Raw genomic sequence first — 26600 nt, 5'->3', positions numbered from 1 at the left:
TTCATTTTTTAATTTTTTTAAATTGAGTAAGTTAACTGTTAGTTAGTAGAGAACTCAGTAATAATATAAACCAGTTAAATAGTTTATTTAAATGAAATTAAAAAATTTTGGTCAACTTTGTATTCAACGTATATGTTAGTTTTTAACTTTTTCTTTGTAAACATATCAACGACATTCTACACTACATATTAAGTTTATTTGTTTTATTTTAAAGACTAGCTTGTTTATATTCATTCATTAAATACAATTATACAAAACAAACAAGAATACATATATTTTTCTTAATAAACTATATCGGAAACATTGTGTAATTTAGTAATGTCTACATTTACAAATAAGAATATAACTAAAAACATTATGGTTTAAAAAAAAACTAAAAACATTATAATTACATACATAAAAAAAACTCTAGAAAATGACCGTGCTAGGCACGGGTTATTATGCTAGTATAATAGTATAATTGATACATCATCACCAGTTAATGGTGGCCAAACGGGTGTGCCGGACGTGCCGTGCCGGTTTTTTATCGGGCCGAGTTGGCTATATCTTAATTCGTGAACAGCACGTCTAGATATACGGTTCGTGCCGGGTTAGTGCCGGTTCGTAAAAGTTGAACTCGTGTGTAGCTCGTGGTTTATACGAGCTGAACGGGTCAGGAAAGATTATAAATAACAGACAGAAAATGGGAGCGTGCAGCGGGTTTATGTTTACGGGGCGGGGCGGGTTTACGGGACGGGGTGGGGTGAGTTAAGTTTTTTATTATTTAAACAATACAAGTATACAACTTGTAACTGCAGAACCTGATGTCATGATTGCAAGCAGCTTTTTTAGATATATATTTGTGCATATTTTAGTTATAGTATTATAACAATCATACTGATAATTGTATCGTTTTTATTTTATATGTAAAATTATATTAAATATTCATTTGAACTTTTAATAATAATATATGTTAAATAAATAAAAGAGGACGGTAACTCTATAAATTTTATTAATTTTAAAAAAGATTTACAAAAAGTTTGAGAGGACTCCTCTCTAATAAAACTTGCCAGAATTTGATTGAAACTCGCCGGAATTTGATTGAAGCTCACCGGAATATTATTGAAGTTATGCCGGAATAATTACTAAACTAAATAAAATGCACACACTTGAAAAGAGAGTGGCAGTGCCGCAGTGAGTTGAAACTGAATTTGTAGAGGTGCATTGTCTGAATTTATGTGTACAGACTGTACAATACTTATACAACTATACAACTTACAAGACAGACAGGTCAGAGAGTTAGAGTGTCACATGCATACTCCCACAACTTTGGCCACAAGACGACCAAACCAACTGAATATGTCCTGACTTCTAAGAATAATATAACGTGCCGAGCGGTTTTCACGGGTCAGGCGAGTTCGAACGGGTTACGCGGGTTCTAGGGGGTTCGCGTGCCGTTCTGTTCTCGCGTCCCGGTTCAGCCTCGTGCCGTGCCGTTTCAACGAGCTGTGCCGTGCCGATTCACGGTTAGAATATAATGAAACCGTATTCACACCGTAACTATTCATGTTCAGTGCCGAGTTTAACTCGCCTCGCTACGAGTCGAATTTTAACGATTTATTAAGCGAGCCAGGTCGAGTTCGGGCGGGTTGAACCACCCGTTTGGCCACCTCACCAGTTAATACATCATAAAAATTTAATGCATAGATATACTATCATAAAAATAAGAATGCTACTGCGAATAAGAATCATGTTGACTTTGAATATTTAATACATCTTTAAAATTTGAAATTTGCAAAAACAAAAGAAATCAAAAGAATGATGATAGAAACACTTAATCTTTGTTTGTTTTGACGTGCAGTTGATCATATACTATCTTAATAAAGAAAAAAATGATAAGAAGGAAGAAGAGGGAACCAATGATGCAAACACTAATGGCGAGGGCCGGTGAGTGTGATAAGACCAAATATGTTCCTGCAATAAAAGTCACCATCATAGCCATAATGGAAACAATGTTGAGCACAGTTGATGCATAATTGAGTCTCGACACTTGATGTGGATCTTCACTCATTGATTGAAGAAAGTAGAAAAACAAAGAAGATGTCGATAGAAGTAGAGCTAATGCATCTGATACCATAAATGCATTAAAAGCTGTCTTTTTCGAAAGTAACACCAATCCTTCGCCAACCTCTCCACTTTGATGGAGACCACCGGGCATAGTGAATCCTACGGTGAAAGTTACTGTAGTTATAAGTGCAGTCACTATGATCTGGGTGTTGGTCCTCATTTTATACCTTTCTAGCTTTTCTTTATTTTCTGCCTGCTTTGCAGCCATCCATGATTTTTTCTGTTCACCAAATATCACATCTTTCATCGTTTTTTTACTTGGGGAGATACTCTTCCAAATGTCCTTTATATTCTCCTTTCTTTTAGCCCAGGGATTACAAGATGATCGATTAGACTTAGACTGGACATCATCAATTGCAATTTTAATATGCACCTACAAATAGAGGACAACCAGTAATTAATAATTATTTTAATTTAGAGATATAGTCTTCTTTAAGATTTCTATTATAAGACTTTGGACGTATAAGGAGATGCAATAAAATTCCCCATTGTCGTCTTTGAAAAGAGCGAAGTTAAATAAAGTGGGAACTTACTATTTTACAACTTATTCGTACTAAGCAACACTAAAATTCCTATTTAATGAAGGACCTAAAACTAGTTTCCATGAATTAGTGAAAAAGAATAATAAAGTTTTCACTTTTCAACGTACCTGATCAGCAACGACATCATTTTTATGATAAAGCATTTCCCAAGGAGTAAAATTATTCTTGTTTCTTGCCATTGTATCTAGTCCATCGTATCTTATGAGTTCCGGAATAAAACAACCATGAGAGATGAGTACATGGAGAGGTGTATCGCCATTGATATCTTGTTGTTTCAAAATCTTGTCCTTACACATTTCTGGACAATATCTCAAAATACCTTCTACCATCTCTTTTCTGTTATCAGCGTTTGTATTGCTATTATGAGCTGCAGCCAAATGTAGTATATTTCGACCATCTTTATCAACAACTGTGTAAGGAGAGTTATCAGCTGTGGATGCAGAAGACAAAGCTGGCCATGATTGCATAAGTCGTACCAATGTAGAAGCATATCCACAATCCACTGCTACATGAAATGGCGTTAGTACCTCATTTTCGTATACAAATTGGTGTCCAGCATTTTCTTCTGCTTCTATTATAGAACCAAGTACTGAATCGAATTCGTGGTAGACAGCGTAGTGGAGTGGTGTCCACCCATCAACTTCTGTAAAAGTTACAAGTTTTTTGGCATCTCTTAAGAGACTTAACACATTGTCTGCAAAAAAAAGTAAATAAATTGCATAGCTTTTAGCTCTTTAATTTACATTACAAAGTCATGGAAATAAAATTTTATTTAGTATAAATTCTAATGAAGCGCATAGAACATCTATGATCAGACCATATGTAAACGACTGTAATTATATCAAGATGAAGAACATAATAACAACAATTAACTTATATTGTATTATGTGATCATCAATAAATATACTCACATGATTCATTATACATATATATCTATTACGTACCTTCATCACGCCTTTTCATAGCAACAATCAAAGGAAGCACATGTTTGTGATCAGGGTTGATTATGTCAGCTTCGTATGTTTGAGAGAGTAAATTGAGGATAGCATGACTATATTTGTTATCGATGGCTTTGTAGATCAATTGCAGGAGGCCATTTCTTTTAGTTTTAGGATCACGTTGATAAGCCGGATCTCCTTGTAGTATGGGTCTAGCAGCATCCACACAATTTCTCTCCATTGCCAGTTGTAAGACTGTGTTTTCCGACTCGTCTGTTCTGCAGAATAATGCTTCAAATTCTGCACTAGTACTCCAACGATTGGCTGCATCTACCATCATCCTAACCACATCGCTCGTTCCTTCTGTCACTACAAATCAAGTAAAAATATTATTTAAAAGGTATACACTTACTACAATAATATCATATCAGAAAATAAATAAAATAAAATTTAAAACATTTCTTAACCTGTGTTCAATATCATGTTAAGTGCATAATCTCATATTTATAAAGATATTCAATATTGAAATAAACAAAACATGTATACTTTATTTTTGGGAACTTAGAAGAAGTGAAGATCCCGCTACTATATTTATGTGCTTACTGTAATAAAAAACTTTAAGGCTTAATGAAATCAATTCATATTTCATACATTTACTATGCTACGTACCTTGGCCGACATTCTGAATAAGTGCATGCAAAGCAGTAGTCCTACCACCAGGACCATCTAAAGACAGAGTTGTACAAGTCCTACAAATCTCCTTCACTATATCTTTGTACCCTTTTTCTGCTGCTATGTATATTGGAGTTTTGCCTTCATTGTTTAGAACATGGCTATCATTTGGATCGGCCTCCACCAAGAGTTTAACAATAGCCATGTCACCATTAAGGACTGCTATGTGTAAGGCAGTGTTCCGCATTGGACCAGTAGCTCGCCTAATTAAAGCTTGAAAAGAATTAACTGGATAACGACTGCCTGCATCAAGGAGAGCCTTAACCACTTGAGAGTGTCCATGATGTGCTGCAAGGTAAAGTGCAGTTTGCTTTTGATTATCCAGCTTGACCAAAAGGTTCTTTTTTGCAAACACACTCAAAATGAACCGAATGTTTTCTATAACTCCCTTCTTTGATTCAACGTGAAGGATAGTTTCTCCCGCTTCGTTCGGTGTATCGGCTTCCATCTCCAATACAGCTCTAGATATAGGATCTCCAGAAATGGCATCGGCAAAACACTTGGCAACAGCTCGAGTATTTTCTTTTATCAGTGCAAGCTTTCCATCTATCATTTGTTGTGCTTCTTTCCTAAAATCTACATCTTTTCTCTCTCGTTCACTACTTGTGAACAATGAACTAGAAAATATATCTCTTTTGCCATCACTTTGGATATGGTCAAAGGCAACTTTGATTTTTACCTATAAAACATATTTTCGGCCATATGAGCAAGATGCTAAAGACCAAGGACAAAGTTAACCAAAATGAGAAGTGAAGGTAAATAGTTACCTCATCCTATGTTACTCTGGCTCGGGTACGGAGTATCGTACACGACACATATCCGCCTCTCGGACTTAACAAGTCTAAAAATAGGGGACACGGGGACACAACATATTTTAATAATAAACAAGTCTATTAAGCTAGACATCATAGTATAAAGTAACAATAGAACTTTGATTAAACTTGATTTTCTAAAGAACTTTGCGAATTTGGCATCTACCCTACTTTTATCTCGTTCTTACTTCTTTTTTCTTCTTAATATTAGTTTTGAATATTGAGTGTGACTAATATTTGGTCTATAAATTGGTCAAAGTGTCCCTGTCTTAGTCAAAGGATCCGACACGAAATAAGTGTCGTGTCCGAGTGTCCAAGTGTCCGGCACGGGTAGGGCAACCTAAACAGAAGAGTCAGAGTAACATAGACTTCATCACATAGTCGTTGTTAGCATTCTAATTTTGACCCTAAGAGATACGGTGTAGACAAGTAAATCTATACAACATTTAATTTTTTTAATATGTTTCTTGTTTTTGGCCAAACAAAGCTAAGTGTAATTAAGGAAACTAAGTTTAGTAAATTTATATCATATGTAAAGATAAGATAGTTTAATGTACCTGATCATCAATGATTTTGGGCTCAACATACAACATATCTAAAGGAGTATATCCGTTTTTGTTTTTCACCATTGCATCAAGTCCTTCGTATCTTAAGAGTTCCATAACAAAGCAACCACGTCCAATAAGCAGGTGAAGAGGTGTATTGCCTTCATTATCCAGCTTATTAATGAACTCATTCTTATGTTCTTCTGAACAGTCTTTTAAAATGCAATGTATCATCTCCTTTTTACTTTGCAGTGCCGCTAAATGCAGTATATTTTGTCCATTTTTATCAACATGAGTATATGCTGAAGACCAAGATGGCCATAATTGCATAAGAAGTGTCACTATTGAAGTATATCCTCTCTCGGCTGCTACATGAAAGGGTGTTGACTGCATATCTTGATACAATTCACGTCCAAATGTTTTTAGTGCTTGTACCAAGACGTCAATAATTGAATTAAATTCATTATATGCCGCATGGTGAAGGGCTGTCCACCCTAAATTGTCAACAAAGGTCACAAGGCGCTGGGCACGACTACCATCCAACAGGCTCAAGACAGTTTCTGAAAAAAAATGTTACCACTATTATATTAATTTTATCGATTTATATTTGTTTTCTGCAAGTGGATGTGTTTTGAGTTGTCAAACAACACTCACTCTACAACCAAGTCCTTTAATTTTGAGAAATCCACGAATTAATTAGAAAGCACGTGGTTTTTTTTTGACACCAAGTACATGGTTTAAATTGGTCACTTTATTGTGACAGACAGGGGTAAACTTGAAAAGAAGCTTATATAAATTGAAGTATTTTTAGGTCACATATTAAAATAAAGTCAAATATAGTAATTCTTGTTATTTTGGTACGTATCCATTTTCTATACCCATTCTTGAGAACTAAATCAACATTAATTGTCTGATATTCATCTTGTCCAGTAAAGAAGACACAGAATTAGAAGAAGACATTATCTACTTCAGGTAATAAGTAATTTAGTCAACTTTAGAGTTAGTGTGTTCCGCATTTAATCTTGTTTGGGACTTCTTTTAGTATTAATTTACAATAATCTCTTTCTAGAATAGGTTGTCTATGATTTCCTCCTTGAAAATCGTATTACACTTAGAAATCATTTTTATATGTACAGTAGTTTACCATTATTTTTTCCTATATCCAAATCCCATGATCTTATTATATTTTTTTATGTCATATAGAAACATTGGTTTCCATACTTTATTCTTATATATATAGCATTATATTTAATATAGAGTTATTTATAACATAAATGTATAAAACGTATTAATATCAATTTTAACTAAAAAACATGTTTGGTACCTGAGTCGCGGCTTCTAATAGCTGAAATCAGACCGGCTTGATCTTTAATTTCAGGATCTTTAGATAACTTAGCTCCTGCTTTGAATCTTTGAGTGAGTACTTTGACAATATTCTCGTACTTCTTGTCCATGGCTTTATAAATTAAAGGCATAAGACTAATAAAATCATCACCAATCCAATCATCTTCACGGGCGGGATTTTGTACGTCTAATATTGATTCAATCACTTTCACATGATTTTGCTCCACAGCTAGTTCCAAGATAGTTTTTTTCTGTTCATCAACCTGCCTAAGCACAGCTTGAAAAGAACTAACTGGATTACCATTAGCATCAGTATTATCATTATCTAAAGGAGAAGAAAGCAAACGTCTAGCTGCATCAATAAGGATCTCAACCACTTCATTATCATGGTTGCTATTTTTTATAGCAGCGTGCAAAGCAGTCGTCCTACCACCAGGACCATCTAAAGACAGAGCAGTGCAAGTAGTACAGATCTCCTTTACTATTTCTTTACACCCTTTTTCTGCAGCTATGTAAATTGGAGTTTTTCCTTCATTGTTCGGAATGTGGCAGTCATTTGGATCGGCCTTCACCAAGAGCTTCACAATAGCCACATCACCATTAAGGACTGCTAAGTGTAAAGCGGTATTCTGGTTTGGAACATTAGCTTGCCGAATATAAGCTTGAAAAGGAGTAATTATATCATGGGTATCATCATTTGCTGAGGAAGAAGGCAAATTACGACTGGCTGCATCAAGGAGAGCCTCAGCCACTTGCGTGTGTCCATGATGTGCTGCAAGGTGCAGTGCAGTTTGTTTTTGATTATCCAGCTTGTCTAAAAGGTTTTTGTTTGAAAACTCTCTTAAAATGAACTGAATGTTTTCTGTAATTCCCTTCTTTGATTCAACGTGAAGGATAGTTTCTCCCGCTTCGTTCGATGTATCGCCTACCATCAATGCAGCTATACATATAGGATCTCCGGAAATCGCATCAGCAAAACACTTGGAAACAGCTTGAGTATTTTCTTTCATCAGTGCAACCTTTGCTTTTATTAACTTTTGTTGATTTTCCTTAAACTGCTCATTTTTTTCCTGTCGTTCACTATTTAAAACAAAATCCATTTTGCGATCAGTTGGGTTTTTGTCAAGGGCAATTTTGAATTTCACCTACAAAACATATTTTCAACTATATAAGCAAGATGCTAAAGACCGAGGCAAAAATAAATAAAATGAAAATAGTCACCTCATCATGTCCTCTTTGTAAACAAGATTAAAGTACACTGTGACCAAATAAATCTAGAAGAAAATGTATTAATTTTTTATCTTGTTTCCTGGTCAAATAAAGCTAAGCCTAACTACGGAAACTAGTCTTACTAAATTAATTTAATATGAGAAGACAAAGTAGTTTATTATAATGTAATGTTCAACGTACCAGATCTTGCTTGTCACTGATTTTGTTCTCAAGATACAACATATCTTGTGGAGTACATCCGTTGTTGTTTTCCACTTCAGTGTCAAGTCCTTCGTATGCTAAGAGTTGTGAGACGAAACAACCGTGTTTAATAAGCAGGTGAAGAGGTGTATTGCCATCTTTATCCTGTTTATTCACCAACTTACTCTTATGCTCTTGTGGACAACATGTTAAAATGTCTTGTATCATCTTTTTGTGACGTTGCAGTGCCCCTAAATGTAATATATTTTGCCCACTTTTATCAACAGCCGTATATGCTGAAGACCAAAATGGCCAACATTGGAAAAGAAGAACCACTGTAGAAGTATTTCCTCTCTGGGCTGCAATATGAAAGGGTGTTGCCGCATCTTCATACTCAAAGAGATGTTCAAACATTTCTTGAGCTTTTATTATGGGTTTAATTGTTGAATCAAATCTATGATATGCAGCATGGTGAAGGGCTGTCCACCCTAAATTGTCAGCTAACGTCACAAAATCCCCCGCATGATCATCCAATAGGCTGGAGACGATATCTGAAAAATATTGTTATGCTAATTTGGTAAATTACATCGATTGAAATTATTTTCAACAAATTGGTGTGATTCTCAAATTGTGGAATAATAGTCTTAGTTCTTAGCAACTAAATCCCTAAATTTTGATTGAAAAATGTGAAATAAAATTACATAATAGTTGAATCACTTTTACTCTACATTTTATATTTAAAGTAAAATTTACTAATTTTTAGTATTTTAGTGTGCGTCCTTATGCCCATTCTTCAGAAGGGAGACCATTAATTCTTCAGGGTGGGACTGAATCCAGTTAATGGATTAACAATTTGGTGATGAGAAATGAGAACTTCATTTCCATTGAATGGGTAAATTATTCCACACTTACCCTTTGAGATACCATGTCATTCCCATTCCTATTAACCCCCATTCTCATACCGCTCATTTTCATTCATGATCCCTACTTCAACTAAGGATCCAAAAGCCCCTTAGGATTTTCATTCTAAAAAATCGTATTGTGTCTATAAATTAAATTTTTATAAATACTAGTTTGCGATTACTTGTTCCCAGATTTAGATCCCATGATGTAAGTATAAGTATAACTTATGTTAAGATACAAACATTGGCTTGAAATGTATAACATTAAATTTAATATAGTTATTAATAATATAAATATAAATCTATAATTTTTATTAATAATTAAGGGAAACCTCTTTTTAGTGGTATAAATTTGATTTCGCTCTTCTTCACCGGGTTTAACTGATCACCTCCACATATATATAAAATTAAATAAAATATACTGCTATCATTCTTAATTAACTTATATCATTTAATAATATATAACTAAATCTTAAAATAAAAAAATGTGTCGTACTTGTACCTTCTTGGCAGCTTCTAATACCAGTTATTAGACTGTTCCATCTTGAAAATTTATCAGAGAATCCACGTGCAACTCCAGCTTCCTGCCTTGTACTTAGTAGTTTGACCATTTTCTCGAGCCCCTTATTCTCCGCTTTATAAATTAAAGGCACTAGACCCATAACATCTCGACCGGTCCAATGAGATACGTCGGACAATTGTATGTCTAATAACAATTTAACCACTGTCACGTAATTTTGCTCCACAGCCAGTTCTAAGATAGTTTGTCCGTAGTCATCACTTTCATGAAATAATTCGTCCCTAGAGGTCTTATCCTTGATTACATCAAAGATTATTTCAATAACATCTCTAATTTCACTTTCATTCTTGCCTGCAAGAGAAGTGAAAATATTACTAAAAAAAATTTCAATAATAATAATAATGCATCACAGTATTAGTCCCCAATTTTAGTTTTAAAATGTTTTCAAGATTTAATTTTGAATTATGACAAAAGAACAAAAACACAACCATTTGTGATGTATATCAGTGTTGACACATTTAGCAATTTAATTAAAATCTTGGACCAGGTCATATATAGAAATAGTGAATTATGACTAATTAATTAGGGAAAAATATATTTACATACCTCCGTCAAGATTCTTAATTACGGCATGCAAAGGGGTCTTACGATCACCAGGACCTCTTAGATTTAATGGAGCAGTTATGTAGAATGGTGTTTCACCATTTTTGTTTTGAATACCTGGATTACTTAAATCGGCCTGTACTAATAGTTTAGCGGTATCCAAGTTACCTTGCATGACTGCTATGTGTAAGACAGTGTTCCCATCTTCATCAGCTCGCCTAAGGAAAGCTTGAAAAGATTCAGTTTTATCGTTATAAGAAGCAGAAGAAGGCCAACATTCAGCTGCATCAATTAGGATCCTAACCACTTCAATGCTATGGTTGAGGTTCTTAACAGCAGCATGCAAAGCAGTATCTTTACCATCAGGACCATCCAAATTTAATGGAGCTGTACAAGTTGTACAGATCACCTTCACTATATCTGTATACCCTTTTTCCGCAGCTATGTAGATTGGTGTTTTACCTTTACGGTTTTGTGCATGTCTATGAGTAGGATCGACCTCTATGAATAGCTTAACAAGTTTTATGTTTTCTCGCTTGACTGCTAAGTGCAATGCGGTGGCCTGATACCTATCTTCTTGCCTAAGAAAACCTTGAAAGGAAGTTGTCGACAAATGTCGTTCAGCTGCGTCAGTGATGAACAAAGCCAATTCAGTGTGTCCGTACACTATAGCCAAGTGAAGTGCAGTCTGTTGATTGTTGTACCCTGCTACCACTGTTATGTACATTGGGTCAGCACCAACTAATAGCTTTACAACTTCTACATTTCCTTTCCTGACTGCTAAGTGCAAGGCGGTTTCCTCTTTTGAATTTACTTGCCTAAGAAAAGCTTTAAATGAAGTTTCTGACAATTGTTCCCTGGCTGCTTCAATGATGACTCTAGCCACTTCATTATGTTCTAAATATATTGCATGGTAAAGTGCAGTATTTTTGCTGTCAGTAAGCTCTTCCAAAAGATTTTTGTTTTTAAACTCCCTCAAAAGGAATTGCACACGTTCTACATTTCCATTTTCAGATTCAACGTGAAGGATAGTTCTGCCAGTTCTTCCGCGTATATCAGCGTCCATCTCCAATTTAGCTATGGCACCGGCATCTCCGGCAATGGCAGCAGCATACAAAGCATCTCTTTCCATAATTTTATAGACAATTTCACCAGAGCTCTGACCTATATGTGAAAATGTGTCAAATTCTAGATTTAACACATTTAGCAAATTAAAATCTAGGTATAATTAAGGAGGTGGACAATGTTATACTACGCACTGTGTGGAATCATCATTAAATTAAATAGGAGAAAATTTTAACAAAAAAGAACTACATCTGTTTTACATAATTTCTTTTAAAGAAAAGAGTCTTAAGGCATACCTTGGTCGAGATTTATGTAACGCACAGCAGTACTACCATCAGGTCCGTCCAAAGATGGAGCTGTACAAGTTGTAGAGATTATCTCTACTATATTGTTATACCCTTTTTCCACAGCTATGTACATTGGTGTTTTACCTTCTCCATTTTTTTGATGAGTATTAGTAGGGTCGGCCTCTACTAATAGCTTAACAATTGCTGCGTTTCCTTTCTTGACTGCTAGATGTAAGGCGGTCTCCTTATAATTATCAGCAAGCTTAAGAAAATATAGAAAGTAATCATCCGGCCTAACTGCTTCAATGATGACCTCAGCCACTCGAGTATGTCCGTATTCTATAGCCAAGTGAAGTGCAGTTTGTTTCCGTTGAGAAAACTTGTACAAAATTTTTTTCTCTGCAAACTCCCTCAAAATGTATCGCACCCCTTCTGTATTTCCATTTCTGGATTCAATGAGAAGGAGAGTTTCGCCATCTTCGTTTCGTATATCAGCTTCCATCTCCAATTTAGCAATAGCATCAGCATCTCCGGCAATGGCAGCGGCATACCAAGCATCTCTATCCATAATCTTATAGAGTGCTCCACCAGGGCTCTCAACTATATATATACATAAATGTGTCAAACTGTGGACTTACCACCTTTGACAAATTAAAATATAGGTGTAATTAAGGAGGTGGTTGCTGTTATATTTTAAGAACAGTGAACTACGCTCTGTGAGGATTTAGCTGAAATTGAATAAAAGAAAAGTTTTAACAAAAGAGAAAATAGATTTAGCATAAAAAAAACAAAAAGATATAACTACATTATTGTATACACATTTTACATAATTTTTCAAAAAAATATCAAAATTAAAGCAAACTGTTAGATATATTTGATAATGTCATGGCTAATATGTTTTATGTTTAGATTTCAGATCTTATTTGAACAGAACAAATCAGTACTTAACTGATCAGTACTTATACTGGAAGTCAGAACTTAAGGGATATCAGTACTTATGTTATCAGGAGATAGATATCAGAACTTAAGTGCTGAAGGACGATCAGATAAGGACAGTAGCTGATTAAAGTTAAGAAGATCAAGATAAACATAAGAAGAGATATGCATGAAGAAGGAATTTCGTGAAGAATGGAATACTTGGAATAGAAGATATCTGATTGATATATTTTAGGAAGCAGAATTATATTCCATATCAATTAGCGAATATCTTGTAACTGTGTAGTATATAAACACAGAAATAGAGTTTACACTATATGTGTTATCATTATCGAGAATATTATTTAATATAACTCTAGCAGCTCTCGTGATATTTTGTTCATCACTGAGAGATAACAGTTCCAGATTGTAACAGAGTTTATTGTTTAAATAAAGTTTGTTTTCTGTTACATAAGTTATTGAAGTTTGATTTGATTGTGATAAACACTGTATTCACCCCCTCTACAGTGAAAGTGTGACCTAACAAGTGGTATCAGAGCTATCTGTTAACACACATACAGTTAAAGATCCAAACACAGTCATGTCTGACACAGAAACTCCAACTAAGCCTACTAAAACTGAGGAATCATCAAAGACATCAATTCAGAGTCGATATGAGACTATCAGAGTTCCCATATTGAGACCATCTGAATATCCCATATGGAAGGTAAGGATGACCATGTTTCTGGAAGCAACAGATCCAGAATACCTTGATAGAATCAGGGAAGGGCCTCACAAACCTACCAAGCTCGCTGTTGTAGTTCCAGGTGAAGCAGCAATGACCGTACCAAAGGAAAAGAATGATTACACTGCTGAAGATATAGCATCTATTGCTAAGGATGCCAAGGTACGTCACTTATTGCATAGTGCCATTGATAATGTAATGTCAAACAGGGTAATCAACTGCAAGACTGCTAAGGAGATATGGGATGCACTGGAGACAAGGTGTCAAGGAACTGAAACAGTTAAGAAGAACAAGAAGACAATACTCACTCAAGAGTATGAACACTTTGACTCTAGGACTAATGAGTCATTGACTGATGTGTATGAAAGATTTGTCAAACTCTTGAATGACTTGTCATTGGTTAATAAGGAGTATGATCTTGAAGATACAAACCTCAAATTCCTGTTAGCTCTTCCTGAATGTTGGGATTTGAAGGCAACAACAATAAGAGACAACTACAATCTTGATGAAACAACTCTTGATGAAATCTATGGAATGCTCAAGACTCATGAACTTGAGATGGAACAAAGAAGCAAGAGAAAAGGAGGAAAGTCAAGGACAGTTGCTCTCAAGGTTGAAGAGGAATCCCCCAAACCACCTTCCTCAAAGAAAGATAAGGGTAAAGCTCTTATCATAAAATCTGATACTGAGTCATCAAGTTCTGAGAGTGATGATGACTCAGATTCTGAAAGCTTGCCTGAAACTGTTGCTGATGAGGAGATGATGAAGCTGTGCGCTCTTATGGTGAAAGGAATCACAAAGATTGCATACAGGAAGTTCAGGAAGGGAAAGAAGTTTTCCAGGAAAGGCATAAGTTCTGATAAGAAGAATTTCAGAAGATCTGAAGGAAAAGGAGGAAAGTCTGACAGAGGAGATTATGCTAATGTTAAATGTTATAATTGTGGTGAGAAAGGCCACATATCTCCTGAGTGCAAGAAGACCAAGAATGACAAAGGCAAAGCTCTTGTCACAAAGCAGAAAAGCTGGACAGACACCTCAGACTCTGAAAGTGAGGAGAACTATGCATTGATGGCAAATGCTGAAAAATCAAGTTCTGAGAGCAGTTCTGAAACTGCTGAAACAAAGGTACCTCAGACTACTTATGCTTTTCATACTGATGATATTAATGAGTTGAGAAGATATCTTAAAACCATGTTTGTTAGTTATAGAGATCAAACTTTAACATGTGAAAGATTAACTTCTGAAAATCTTGCTTTTAAGAAAAGAAACAATTTCTTAGAAAAAGAGTTAGTCATGTTTCATCAAACTCAGAAGGATAGAGATGATGCTTTTTATGTTAGGGATGAAGTGCTAAAAATGAATGAATCTCTAAAAACTGAGTTAGAAAAGGAGAGAGAGATTATCAGAACTTGGACTAACTCTGGCAAAACAACTCAAAATTTGCTGAGCAGTGGAAACTGGAAAGAGGGCTTAGGTTATGAAGAAAATAATGAAAAAGGAACTGAAGAAATTAAGCCTGTTGATAAGCAAAAGCCGAAGTTAAAACCTGTTAAGTTTGTAACTGAAAAATCCGAAACTGAGAAATCAGAAGTTAAAAAGGAATTAACTTCTGACAAACTAAAACAGGAAAAGACAGCTGAAGTTAACATAGGCTTAATGACGAAGAAGCAGCTTAAGCATAAGCTGAAAGATGTTAAGAATGCAAACAAGGTAAAATCACCTAGGAAAAACAGGAATGGAAAGGAAGGTGTGAATAAAAGCAATAACTATAAATCTGTTCCTGATGCTCCTAGGAAAGCATGTTATAACTGTGGAAGTTCTAACCATCTGGCTTCTTTTTGCAGGAAGAATAAGAATATTAACTCCTTATCTACAAAGTCAGGAGTTAAGAGTCAGTCTGTTAGATACAAACCACAAAATCCTTGTTTTCATTGTGGTAGTTTATGGCATTCCATTTATACTTGTAAGGAATATCATAGTTTGTACTATGATTATTATCAAATAAAACCTTCTTTAAAGAAAGTTTCTGTTGTTCCTTCTAGTATAAGTTCTGATAAGAAAACTGTTAACATAAAATCTGATGTTAAATCCGCTGCAAATGTTAACAAACCTAAAAAGACCAAAGGATCCAAGCAAGTCTGGGTCCTTAAAACTAATAATTAGTGGTCTTTTTGATTGCAGGGCAACAGGAAAAATATTTTAGTTCTGGACAGTGGATGTTCAGGACACATGACTGGAAATAAGGCCCTGCTATCAGACTTTGTGGAGAAAGCTGGCCCAAGTATTTCTTATGGAGATGGCAACATTGGAAAAACTTTGGGATATGGCAATATCAATCTTGGGAATGTCATCATTAAAGATGTAGCTCTAGTCTCAGGACTTAAACACAACTTACTGAGTATAAGTCAAATCTGTGACAGAGGTTATCATGTTGATTTCTTTGCAGAACATTGTGAAATAGTTAGTAAATTCAAAGGAAAAATTGTTCTGAAGGGATTCAGGCGTGGTAACATTTATGAAGCTAAGCTTTCAACAAGTTCTGATGGTTCTGCAATCTGTTTAGTGAGTAGAGCCTCAACTGAAGAAAGCTGGAATTGGCACAAGAAACTCTCTCATTTAAACTTCAACAAGATAAATGAACTGATCAAGAAAGATCTTGTGAGAGGACTGCCAAAATCAGTGTTTGTTCCTGATGGTCTTTGTGACTCATGTCAGAAGGCTAAACAAAGAAAAACTTCGTTCAAGAGCAAGACTGAATCATCAATTCTTGAGCCTTATTATCTACTTCATGTTGATCTATTTGGTCCAGTGAATGTCATGTCTATTGCAAAGAAGAAATATGCGTTGGTCATAGTAGATGAGTTCACCAGATACACATGGGTGTATTTCTTGCACACAAAAAGTGAAACTGCATCTATCCTGATTGATCATGTCAAACATCTGGATAAATTGATCAAAGATTCTGTGAAAATTTTGAGGAGTGATAATGGCACTGAATTCAAGAATTTGATAATGGAAGAGTTCTGCAAAAATCATGGAATAAAGCAAGAATTTTCTGCTCCTGGAACTCCACAGCAAAATGGAGTTGTTGAAAGGAAGAATAGAACTCTAATTGAAGCTGCACGAACAATGCTTGAAGAAGCAAAGCTTCCAACCTATTTCTGGGCTGAAGCTGTGCAGACTGCTTGTTTTACTCAAAATGCAACACTCATTAACAAGCATGGAAAAACACCATATGAGATGGTGAAGAACAAGAAGCCAAATCTCAAATACTTTCATGTATTTGGATGTAAATGTTTTGTTCTCAAGACTCATCCTGAACAGCTATCCAAGTTTGATCTAAAAGCTGATGAGGGAATCTTTGTAGGATATCCACTTTCTACAAAAGCCTTCAGAGTCTATAATCTGAGAACAAAAGTGGTCATGGAATCTATCAATGTCTCTTTTGATGACAAGAAGATCACTGGACTTGAAGATTGCATTGATCATGATAAGCTGAGATTTGAAAATGAAGATTCATATTCTGATATCTCAAGTCCTGACAGTCTAAGTCCTGATACTGTAAATTCTGATGGATTAAACTCTGATGTTATTGAAACTGTGGTGACTACGTCAAAGGAAGATGCACCAATGCAGGGGGAACATACTCAAGATATTATCACATCTCAAGAAGCATCAGAACATACATCTGGCTCTTCAAATTCTGATTCGTCAAGTTCTGATAAGCCAAGTACTGACAGTGCTGAAAATCTAAATACTGAAGGATCCAACTCAGAGAGCATAGTTTCAGGGGGAGCATCAGAAAATGAAACTGAAGACAGCATGAATCATGGGGGAGCATCCAGTTCTAGAGAAAATCTTCCATCTGCAAGGAAGTGGACAAAATCACATACACCTGATTTAATAATTGGAAATCCTGATGCAGGTGTCAGAACTAGAACAGGTACTTCGAATGAATGTCTTTACAATTCTTTTCTCTCTCAGTCTGAGCCAAAGAAAGTGGAAGAAGCTCTTCAAGATGCTGATTGGGTGCAAGCAATGCAGGAAGAGTTGAATGAATTTGAAAGAAACAAAGTCTGGACCTTAGTGCCAAGACCCAAGAATAGATCGGTTGTTGGTACAAAGTGGGTATTCAGAAACAAAACTGACAGTGATGGCATAATTGTAAGGAACAAGGCAAGGCTGGTTGCAAAAGGATATTCTCAACAGGAGGGAATTGACTATGATGAAACATTTGCTCCAGTTGCTAGGTTAGAAGCCATAAGGATATTCATGGCTTATGCTGCTCACAAAAAGTTTACTGTCTTTCAAATGGATGTGAAAAGTGCTTTTCTCAATGGAGAATTGGAAGAGGAAGTATATGTTGAACAACCTCCAGGCTTTGTAGATTCCAAACATCCAGATTATGTCTACAGGCTTGATAAAGCACTTTATGGACTTAAGCAAGCTCCAAGAGCATGGTATGAGACTTTAGCTCAGTTTCTTCTGGAAAGTGGATTCAACAGAGGAACTATTGACAAAACATTGTTCTATCTCAATCATGGCAAGGACTTACTTCTGATCCAGATTTATGTTGATGATATTATTTTTGGGTCTCCAAATGACAAACTTTGCAAAAAGTTTGCCAACCTAATGCAGTCAAGATATCAGATGAGTATGATGGGAGAACTTAGTTATTTTCTGGGCCTTCAAGTCAAGCAGACTGAAGAAGGAACTTTTATTTGTCAATCTAAGTATACCAGAAACTTGCTGAAGAAATTTGGAATGCAAGACTGTTCAAGTGCATCCACTCCCATGGCCACTGCAACAAAACTGGATAAGGATACTGGTAATTCAGTAGATATTACTGATTACAGAGGTATGATTGGCTCACTTCTCTATCTAACTGCTAGTAGACCAGATATCATGTTTGCTACCTGTCTTTGTGCAAGATTTCAAGCAGATCCAAGAGAACCTCACTTAACAGCTGTAAAAAGAATCTTTAAGTATCTTAAAGGAACAGCTGATCTAGGATTATGGTATCCTAGAGAATCAGATTTTAAATTAATAGGTTACTCAGATGCAGATTTTGCAGGTTGCAAAATTGACAGGAAAAGCACAAGTGGAAGCTGCCAATTTCTTGGAGGCAGGTTGGTTTCTTGGTATAGCAAGAAACAAAAGTCAATTTCCACATCAACTGCAGAAGCAGAGTATATTGCTGCAGGAAGCTGCTGTGCACAGATTCTCTGGATGAAGAATCAGTTACTGGATTATGGGTTAACATATTTCAAAATCCCTATTTACTGTGATAATCAAAGTGCTATTGCTATGACAGGTAATCCAGTTCAACACTCTATGACAAAGCACATCAGCATCAGGTACCATTTCATCAGGGAACATGTGGATGAAGGTACAGTGGAATTGCATTTTGTTCCCACAGATCAACAAGTAGCAGATATCTTCACAAAACCACTGTGTGAAGCTACTTTTTCAAAATTGGTAAATGAACTTGGAATGATTTCAGGTTCTTTCTCTAAATCTGCTTAAACTTGTTCTATGTTATCAGACTTTATGATCAGTATTTACAGAATTAATCTCTTTGTATATTCTGTGCATTAATTGCTAAATGTCTTTAAGTACTGACTGTTGTCTGATATATGTTTCTAAACTCTGATAAGTGATATGTCTGTTTCAGTAACTATTTAATCCCATGAGGATAACTGTGCTAGATACTGACCTACTAGTCTTCAATAAACAAATGATCCCATGAAAGAAGTAATTATTTATGTGGAAATCTTATGACACAAGCAAATTCTGATAACTGAGCTTAGTTAAGTTTACTTTGTATATCTTATTACTAAGTCACAAATTAGAATAATGCTACTCATCTGTTTAAGTTCTGATTCTAGTAAAACTGCTGAATGTACTAAGTGCTGATAAACCTCACTTATCAAAAGAAAAAGAAAAAGAATCAAAGAATAATATCAGGTACTCCTTTGAGATCTAGAGTAAAAATGTGAATGGGACGACCCAAGTGCATTGCTGGTATTAAGTAAATATGCATTAGAAAAGCAAAATATTTTTCTTGGTGACTTTTCACACTCTATGATTACTGGAGAAATACTCTGATAATAGCATAAATTCTAATAAACAGTCGTGACTCACTTACACTGAGAAGCCTCTGTAAAATAGAACTTCAAAAGATGCATAAAATTAGCACAAAAACAGTAGAGGTGGACTCATGCATGAACTCATTTATCAGTAGGTTTCAGGATAATGACAGCTCTTTAGCAAAATTTTAATTATGACTTATTTCTAAGATGTACTGAAGTAGATCAGACTTTACTCTTTGTCTGTTATTTAGCTTAATGCACACACACATCACTCCATATGAATGATGAAATTTCTGTGGTGGTCTATGTTATTTTAGATAAACAGTCATAGTGTCACTTCTGCACAAATTCTGAGGACAAGTTCTGACGTTCATAACTAAGAACTTGTATGAGTATTTACTAAGATAGATATTCCTTGTTCGAGTTAAGACATTATGTTCTGATGACTGTTAAGTTCTGGTATAGGTCTAAGTTCTGATTTTTCAGTCTAACCCTTTACTTGACTTATTTATGAGTAAAATTTGGTAACAGTCTCATTTCGAAATGTTGAAGTGGAAGATTAAATAGTCTATGGTTAAAACATAATGGCACTCGTCCTTGAACAGTTCACTCTTGTTACATGTGCACATTCTTTTTCCAATGACTGTTATTCTTTTTCAAGGTCTAGGGAGACGAGGTAGAATTAATTCTACCTGTCTGCATTCAATATCTTTGTGTCTCTTGGCATTCTCTTGCCTATATATGCAGCCACTTCACATTAGTCTTCTCATCACACTTGTATCACAAATTCAGTCTTGTTTTTCATTTACTATCACAAATGGCTGAATTTGGCTGGTTCTACAATTACGGTGATGAGACGGTGCATGTCTTTTTGAATGGAATTCCAACTCCCTACCCTATCACCAACATCCCTCACAATCTCTGGATTCAATTTCCAGAGGTTATCAAACGTGATCTGGTGGCCGTTCGAAGAGACCTTCACTTTCGTCGTATCCGTCAGCAAGAACGAATCATTCGACTCGCTATCTTGTTTGTCGAAGATAGGAAGAGGAAGATGACTTAATCTCGTCTTCTTCCTGTTCTTCTTCATCCTCAGCTTTGTCAGGCTTCTTAGCTAGGACTAAAGCTGTTGATGTTAGGATTAGAAGCTTAGGGAAAATCTTGTATTGATGTAATTTCTATTTCATATATGTATTGACTTGATATATTAATGAAAACTGTCTTTACTTCAAGATTTTGTCTCTGAGTTATTTTATCTTGTGTTGATAAATCCTGATTGATATTCTGATGACCATTTAAATTTTGTTTTTATTTAAGTTCTGATTCTCCGTCAGCACTTATTCATAGAAATTATCTCGGTCATTTTTAACATGATTCATTTTCAGAATATTAATGTTGCAGTGAAAAACAATCCAATCAGTGATAACGGGTTAAAATTTGAATTGTTTCCCTTGATAAAAGGAACAGTTTTTTTTTTCCTTGAAACTCGGCAAATGGGTAAGTCATGATTACTGTTTTCTCGAGCCCAGTAACTATCCGTTATTACTGCATGTCTGACAGGTGTCCAACGGTAACATTTTTTTGTATAAGTACAGCAGAGAGAAGATTTCTTTAATCTTTTTAATTTCTTCATCTTCTATCTCTCTTCTTACTTTTACTCTCTTTCACTTTACTATTTCCGTTGTTTTCATACAGATATTATCTCAAACACCTAACAGGCATACTTGAATTTCAATATTTTTTTCACATGGCACCAAAGGATTTAATCATTGATGGAGCAAAGTTCGTTCCAAACAACTATGCTGCAATTCTTGATCATGCTGAAGCTCCATCTGAATTGCATTTTGTGCAAGATCTTCTTGCACATAGTGAGGTTGGGTACGCCTTAACTCAGCCTGAATTCTTTTCAAGTCAACAAGTTCTGAGGTTCTGGAGGACTGGCGTTTTTGATGATGGTGGTAACCGTAGAACTCCCAGTATTATTTTCCAAGTGGGTGATTCATCTTTTGTAGTCACTCCTGGTACAGTACGCAGGGCTTTACATCTTCCAGAGGATTGTACTTTCTCAGTTCCAGAGGACTCAGCCCTTCGGGAGTTAATGGCTGAATTGGGATATGAAAAGAGTCTGACGAAACTTGGACAATTGAAACGGGCTAATATCAGAAGAGAATGGAGTTTCTTCTTCGATTGCATCACCAAGGCCTTTGGCAACAAGTGTTCAAATTTTGATGCCATCCCAATTCTAAGTCAGCACATCGGGTATGCTATTATCCATCAAACTCATTTTGATTTTGCAACTGGAATAATTGGTTTAATTGGGGATAGGATGACAGAGGATCGAGATGTTGTTTATTTTGCTAGATTCTGTCAACTTATTTATACGTATTGTACTGCTGAACCCCAGTTAGTCAGCACTCAAACCCCACCTTTTAAGGTTGCAAAAAGGTACTTTAACGACCTGATAAATGCTGACACAAAGAAATCAATGGTGAGACAATTACAGATTCCTCAGTCTGTGAAACAGATTCTGGTAAATGCTGATCCAGCTACTTACAAATCTGTTTACTCAAATGTTCAACCAACTCACCATAACCAAAATCCATCAACCTCAGTCCCTACTTCTCATTCTACTCAACCTACCCTCAGACCTTATCTCAAATCCTATCTCTCCACTTCACAGAATGCTCAACCTTCTTCTTCAGCACCTACTGTGAAGCCTACATCCTCTAAGCCAAAGAGAACAAAGACTGTTCCTCAAACATCTCAGAAGAAGCGGAGGATTACTTTGAGAGATGAATCAGATTCTGAGGATCAGATTCCATCTTCAGAACCTATGATAAATGAAGCTGAGAAGGCAACTTCTCAGAAGGATTCTGCAATTGGGGGTTCTAGGCTTCTCAAGAGGCTTAGACGTATGACGGTTCCTGCAACTCCCAAGGAATCCACATCAACAAGGAAGTACAAGAAACAGAGGGCACAGAGGCCAGTTTCAGATGATGAGGAGGAAGCAGCTAAGGAAGGGGATCAGGAATCTCTGATCTCGCAAGACAAGGAATTTGCTCCAGTCACTTCTTCTCCGTCAACTCAATCTCAGGAACCTGTATCTGACAAGGCTAATTTACCTTCTATATCTCTTGTTGATCCAGGCACAAGTGCTGAAATTGATATTCAGAACTTGGTTGTGCCTGAAATACTTTTGTTAGAAGCTCCAACAACAAATAATCCTTCCACAACACCTGTTACTGATGCTGTTCAAACTCCTAAGTTATCACTATCACCTTCTCTGCATCAAGATGATGATCAGATTTTAGGTGAGCATCAGGATATGGCTGTTGATCAGAACTTAGTATCCGATCAGCAATTAGAGGATGTTGAAGCCTCCATTGCTACTCACACAGTTGTCTTATCAGAAGATACTGATTCTTTAAGTTCTGATGCTGCAAATGTTGGAGATACTGGTGAAGCTGCTACAACTGTAGATGCTGATGCAGCAGGTCCTTCAGGACATACGCCTCCATTGACTCTTCCTAAGTCTGAACTGCTAAAGGAGTTTGTTATCAGGGATGCACCAGTACCTTGGAGTGAAACTCCTGCAGGTCAGGAGTGGACTAAGGAATGGAACTCAGTTTCATGTGTTCCAAATGCTTTACATCTTGCTGAGCACTTGACTAAAGCTGATGAAATGTTAAATTCTGATGATTTTAAAACCCAGCTTAGAGTCACTGCATTGAGTACTAAACATCTACAAGGTCTTCATTCCAATACTCATGCAGAGCTACACAAGATTCAGGAGAACTTTATTAAACAGGAACAAGTTTGGAAACTTGATAAGAAAAAGTTCTTCCAACCTACCATTGACAGGGTTGCTTATATTGAGAAAACTCAAGAGAAGCAACAAGCTCAGATTGATCAAATTCTGACAAATCAAGCTTCTCAGCAATCGCAACTTACTGAAATCCAGACCTCAGTGGAACTACTTATCTCTCTTTTATTACCTGCTGATGCCAAAAAGGGGGAGAAGGTAATTAAGTCCAAATGCAAAACCAACAAGTCACTGCAAGGAAAGGATGATGGAAAAGATGACCAAGGAAACTCTGGAATGGGTAGTGGTCATAGTCAAGGTAGAAGGTTTACATCAAGACAAGCTAGTCACAGAACAAGTTCTGATACTGGGAAAAGAATAAGTTCTGCTGCTGGTAAAAGGATAAGTTCTGATGAACTTCTAGATCTTGATGAGGAAATGTCAAGACAGTTATTTCTTCAAGAAAATCCAGGGATGGACTTGGAAAGTTTAAAGGAAGAAGAAGCCAGACTTAAATCAGAGAAAGTCACATCTAAATCTGAAGCTTCTGGTAAAAAGTTACTTCCAAAACCTAAAGGCATTGTGATCAAAGAAAGGATACATACTGAAGAAACTTTGGCTAGATCACAACCACAGATAGATCCAAGATCCAAGGGTAAAGAAAAGGTTGGTGAACCTATCAAGCCTTATGTACCTCCTGAGGAAGAAGAAATTACTGATGGAAAAGATAATCTTGCTCTGACTTCAAGAAAAGTTCTTAAAACAACCTCTGACATGGCTCAAGTTGTTCAGAGTCAAGAAATTGTAAGTTCTGATATTCAGAAGAAGCAAGTAACCTCTGACAGTGCTCAAGTTAACTTGATATCAGAAAATAAATCTAAAACACTCCTACCAGGATTCACTAAAGCAAAACAGACTCAATCTTTGAAGACTACTTCAAGTGTTTTTGAAGCAAGAGTAGTTACTGGAAAGGAAGCTAGAGATAAAACTGGATTGGGAAGTGCTGATGAAAGAAGAGTGCACAACACTACTGATGATCCAACTTCCTTGTGTGAACCAGGTATTGGAGCAACTCCTGAAAGATTGAATCAACTAGAATCTGTACAGATGGTTTACCATACCTACTTGAAAGAATACATCATGTTGTATTTCATGACAGATGGTAGGGTTTATCATATAAGACAAAATACCATTCCGTTGAAGTATTTTGAAGAATTGGAGCATGTATTGTTCTTACTTCAAGTGGATGACAGAATAACAGAGACTGCTGCAAACTACTTAAAGGAACAGATTCAGAGACAGAAAAGACTTTATTCTGTTAAGTCTGACAGCAGATATGTTCCAAAGTACAGAAATCACAATGGTGATATTGTTGATATGAAGCCTAATACTGCACAGATCAGAACATATCTTGGTATTAAGGGGCTTGAATTCAATCTAGAGTCTAATAAAGCTTATGTCATAAGACTAGATCGGGAGTTGAGAAAAGCAAAGATTAATGATCTCAGAGCTGCGATATTTCAAACTGGTGAAGATACTGCAGAGCTTAAAGATGTCAAACGGAGAATGATTGATGAACTCAGATATGCTGAGAAATGTTTGTTGAAGAATTATCTCAGAACAACTCCTGACATCAGAGAGATCAGAAAATGATGAAGCCAAGTCGAAGATCTACAACTGCTTAAATTCTGATATTTATACAGATTGAAGTTGTTATCAGAAGTTGAATTGGTAAAAACTTTAAGGACTGTAAGTTGTAGTTATCTTGTCTATTTCTCATGCATTTGTACTTAATGTTTTTGACATCATCAAATATCTGTTAAACTTGTATATTTTGTTAATTTACAAGTTGGGGGAGATTGTTAGATATATTTGATAATGTCATGGCTAATATGTTTTATGTTTAGATTTCAGATCTTATTTGAACAGAACAAATCAGTACTTAACTGATCAGTACTTATACTGGAAGTCAGAACTTAAGGGATATCAGTACTTATGTTATCAGGAGATAGATATCAGAACTTAAGTGCTGAAGGACGATCAGATAAGGACAGTAGCTGATTAAAGTTAAGAAGATCAAGATAAACATAAGAAGAGATATGCATGAAGAAGGAATTTCGTGAAGAATGGAATACTTGGAATAGAAGATATCTGATTGATATATTTTAGGAAGCAGAATTATATTCCATATCAATTAGCGAATATCTTGTAACTGTGTAGTATATAAACACAGAAATAGAGTTTACACTATATGTGTTATCATTATCGAGAATATTATTTAATATAACTCTAGCAGCTCTCGTGATATTTTGTTCATCACTGAGAGATAACAGTTCCAGATTGTAACAGAGTTTATTGTTTAAATAAAGTTTGTTTTCTGTTACATAAGTTATTGAAGTTTGATTTGATTGTGATAAACACTGTATTCACCCCCTCTACAGTGAAAGTGTGACCTAACACAAACCTTGGTCGAGATTGTTGATACGTACAGCAGTACTCCAATCAGGTCCGTCCAAAGAAGGAGCTGTGCAAGTTGTAGAGATTATCTCTACTATATCATCCAACCCTTTCTCCACAGCTATAAACATTGGTGTTTTACCATCATAGTTTTGTGTATGGGTATCAGTAGGGTCGGCCTCTACTAATAGCTTCACAATTGCTACGTATCCTTCCATGACTGCATAATGTAAGGCAGTTTCTCTTCTATTATGACCTTGCCTAAGAAAAGCTTGAAAGGAAGTTTCCAGCAAATGTTGTCCAGCTGCGTCTAGTAATAGCTTAACAACTGTTACATTTCCTTTCTTGACAGCTAACTGCAAGGAGGTAAGAACAAAAGTGGAACATTGCCTAAGAAAAGCTTGAAAGGAAGTTTCTGGCATTTGCCGTATAGCTGCTTCAATGATGACCTCGGCTACTTCAGTATGTCCGCTATCTATAGCCAAGTGAAGTGCAGTTTTTTCATGAAAAAGCTTTTCCAAAAGATTTTTGTTTGCAAACTCCCTCAAGATGAATCGCACACGTTCTGTATTTCCAGTCTCCGATTCAATGTGAAGGATAGTTCCTTTATAAGGGTGGACTTTATCAGCTTCCATGTCCAATTTGGCTTTGGCATCAGCATCTCCGGCAATAGCAGCATCATACAAAGCATCTAATTTATCCATCACTATAGTATCTTATTTCAATATGTGTGTGTATATATGAATATCCGATTGAATCAGTCGGGTTAATGGAAGAAACTAT

The 26600-nt window shown here is 35.9% G+C and overlaps 1 protein-coding gene across 1 annotated transcript; it reads right to left on the bottom strand.

The window, feature by feature from the left end:
* Nucleotides 1–1716: 1716 nt before the first annotated feature.
* LOC141696527 (uncharacterized) lies at nt 1717–26521 on the bottom strand. Its single transcript, XM_074500656.1, has 11 exons — nt 25825–26521; nt 11816–12406; nt 10458–11618; nt 9834–10202; nt 8430–8980; nt 7000–8164; nt 5688–6235; nt 4256–4997; nt 3593–3955; nt 2756–3342; nt 1717–2479 (listed from the first exon to the last, which is right to left on the bottom strand). Exons 1-11 carry the CDS (start codon nt 26519–26521, stop codon nt 1814–1816), a joined length of 7440 nt encoding a protein of 2479 aa, XP_074356757.1. The 3' UTR covers nt 1717–1813.
* Between the last annotated feature and the right edge of the window lie 79 nt (nt 26522–26600).

The sequence above is a fragment of the Apium graveolens genome, chromosome 11, assembly GCF_009905375.1.
Source record: "Apium graveolens cultivar Ventura chromosome 11, ASM990537v1, whole genome shotgun sequence".
Lineage (NCBI taxonomy): Eukaryota > Viridiplantae > Streptophyta > Magnoliopsida > Apiales > Apiaceae > Apium > Apium graveolens.
This window is presented reverse-complemented; position numbering and strand designations above follow the sequence as displayed.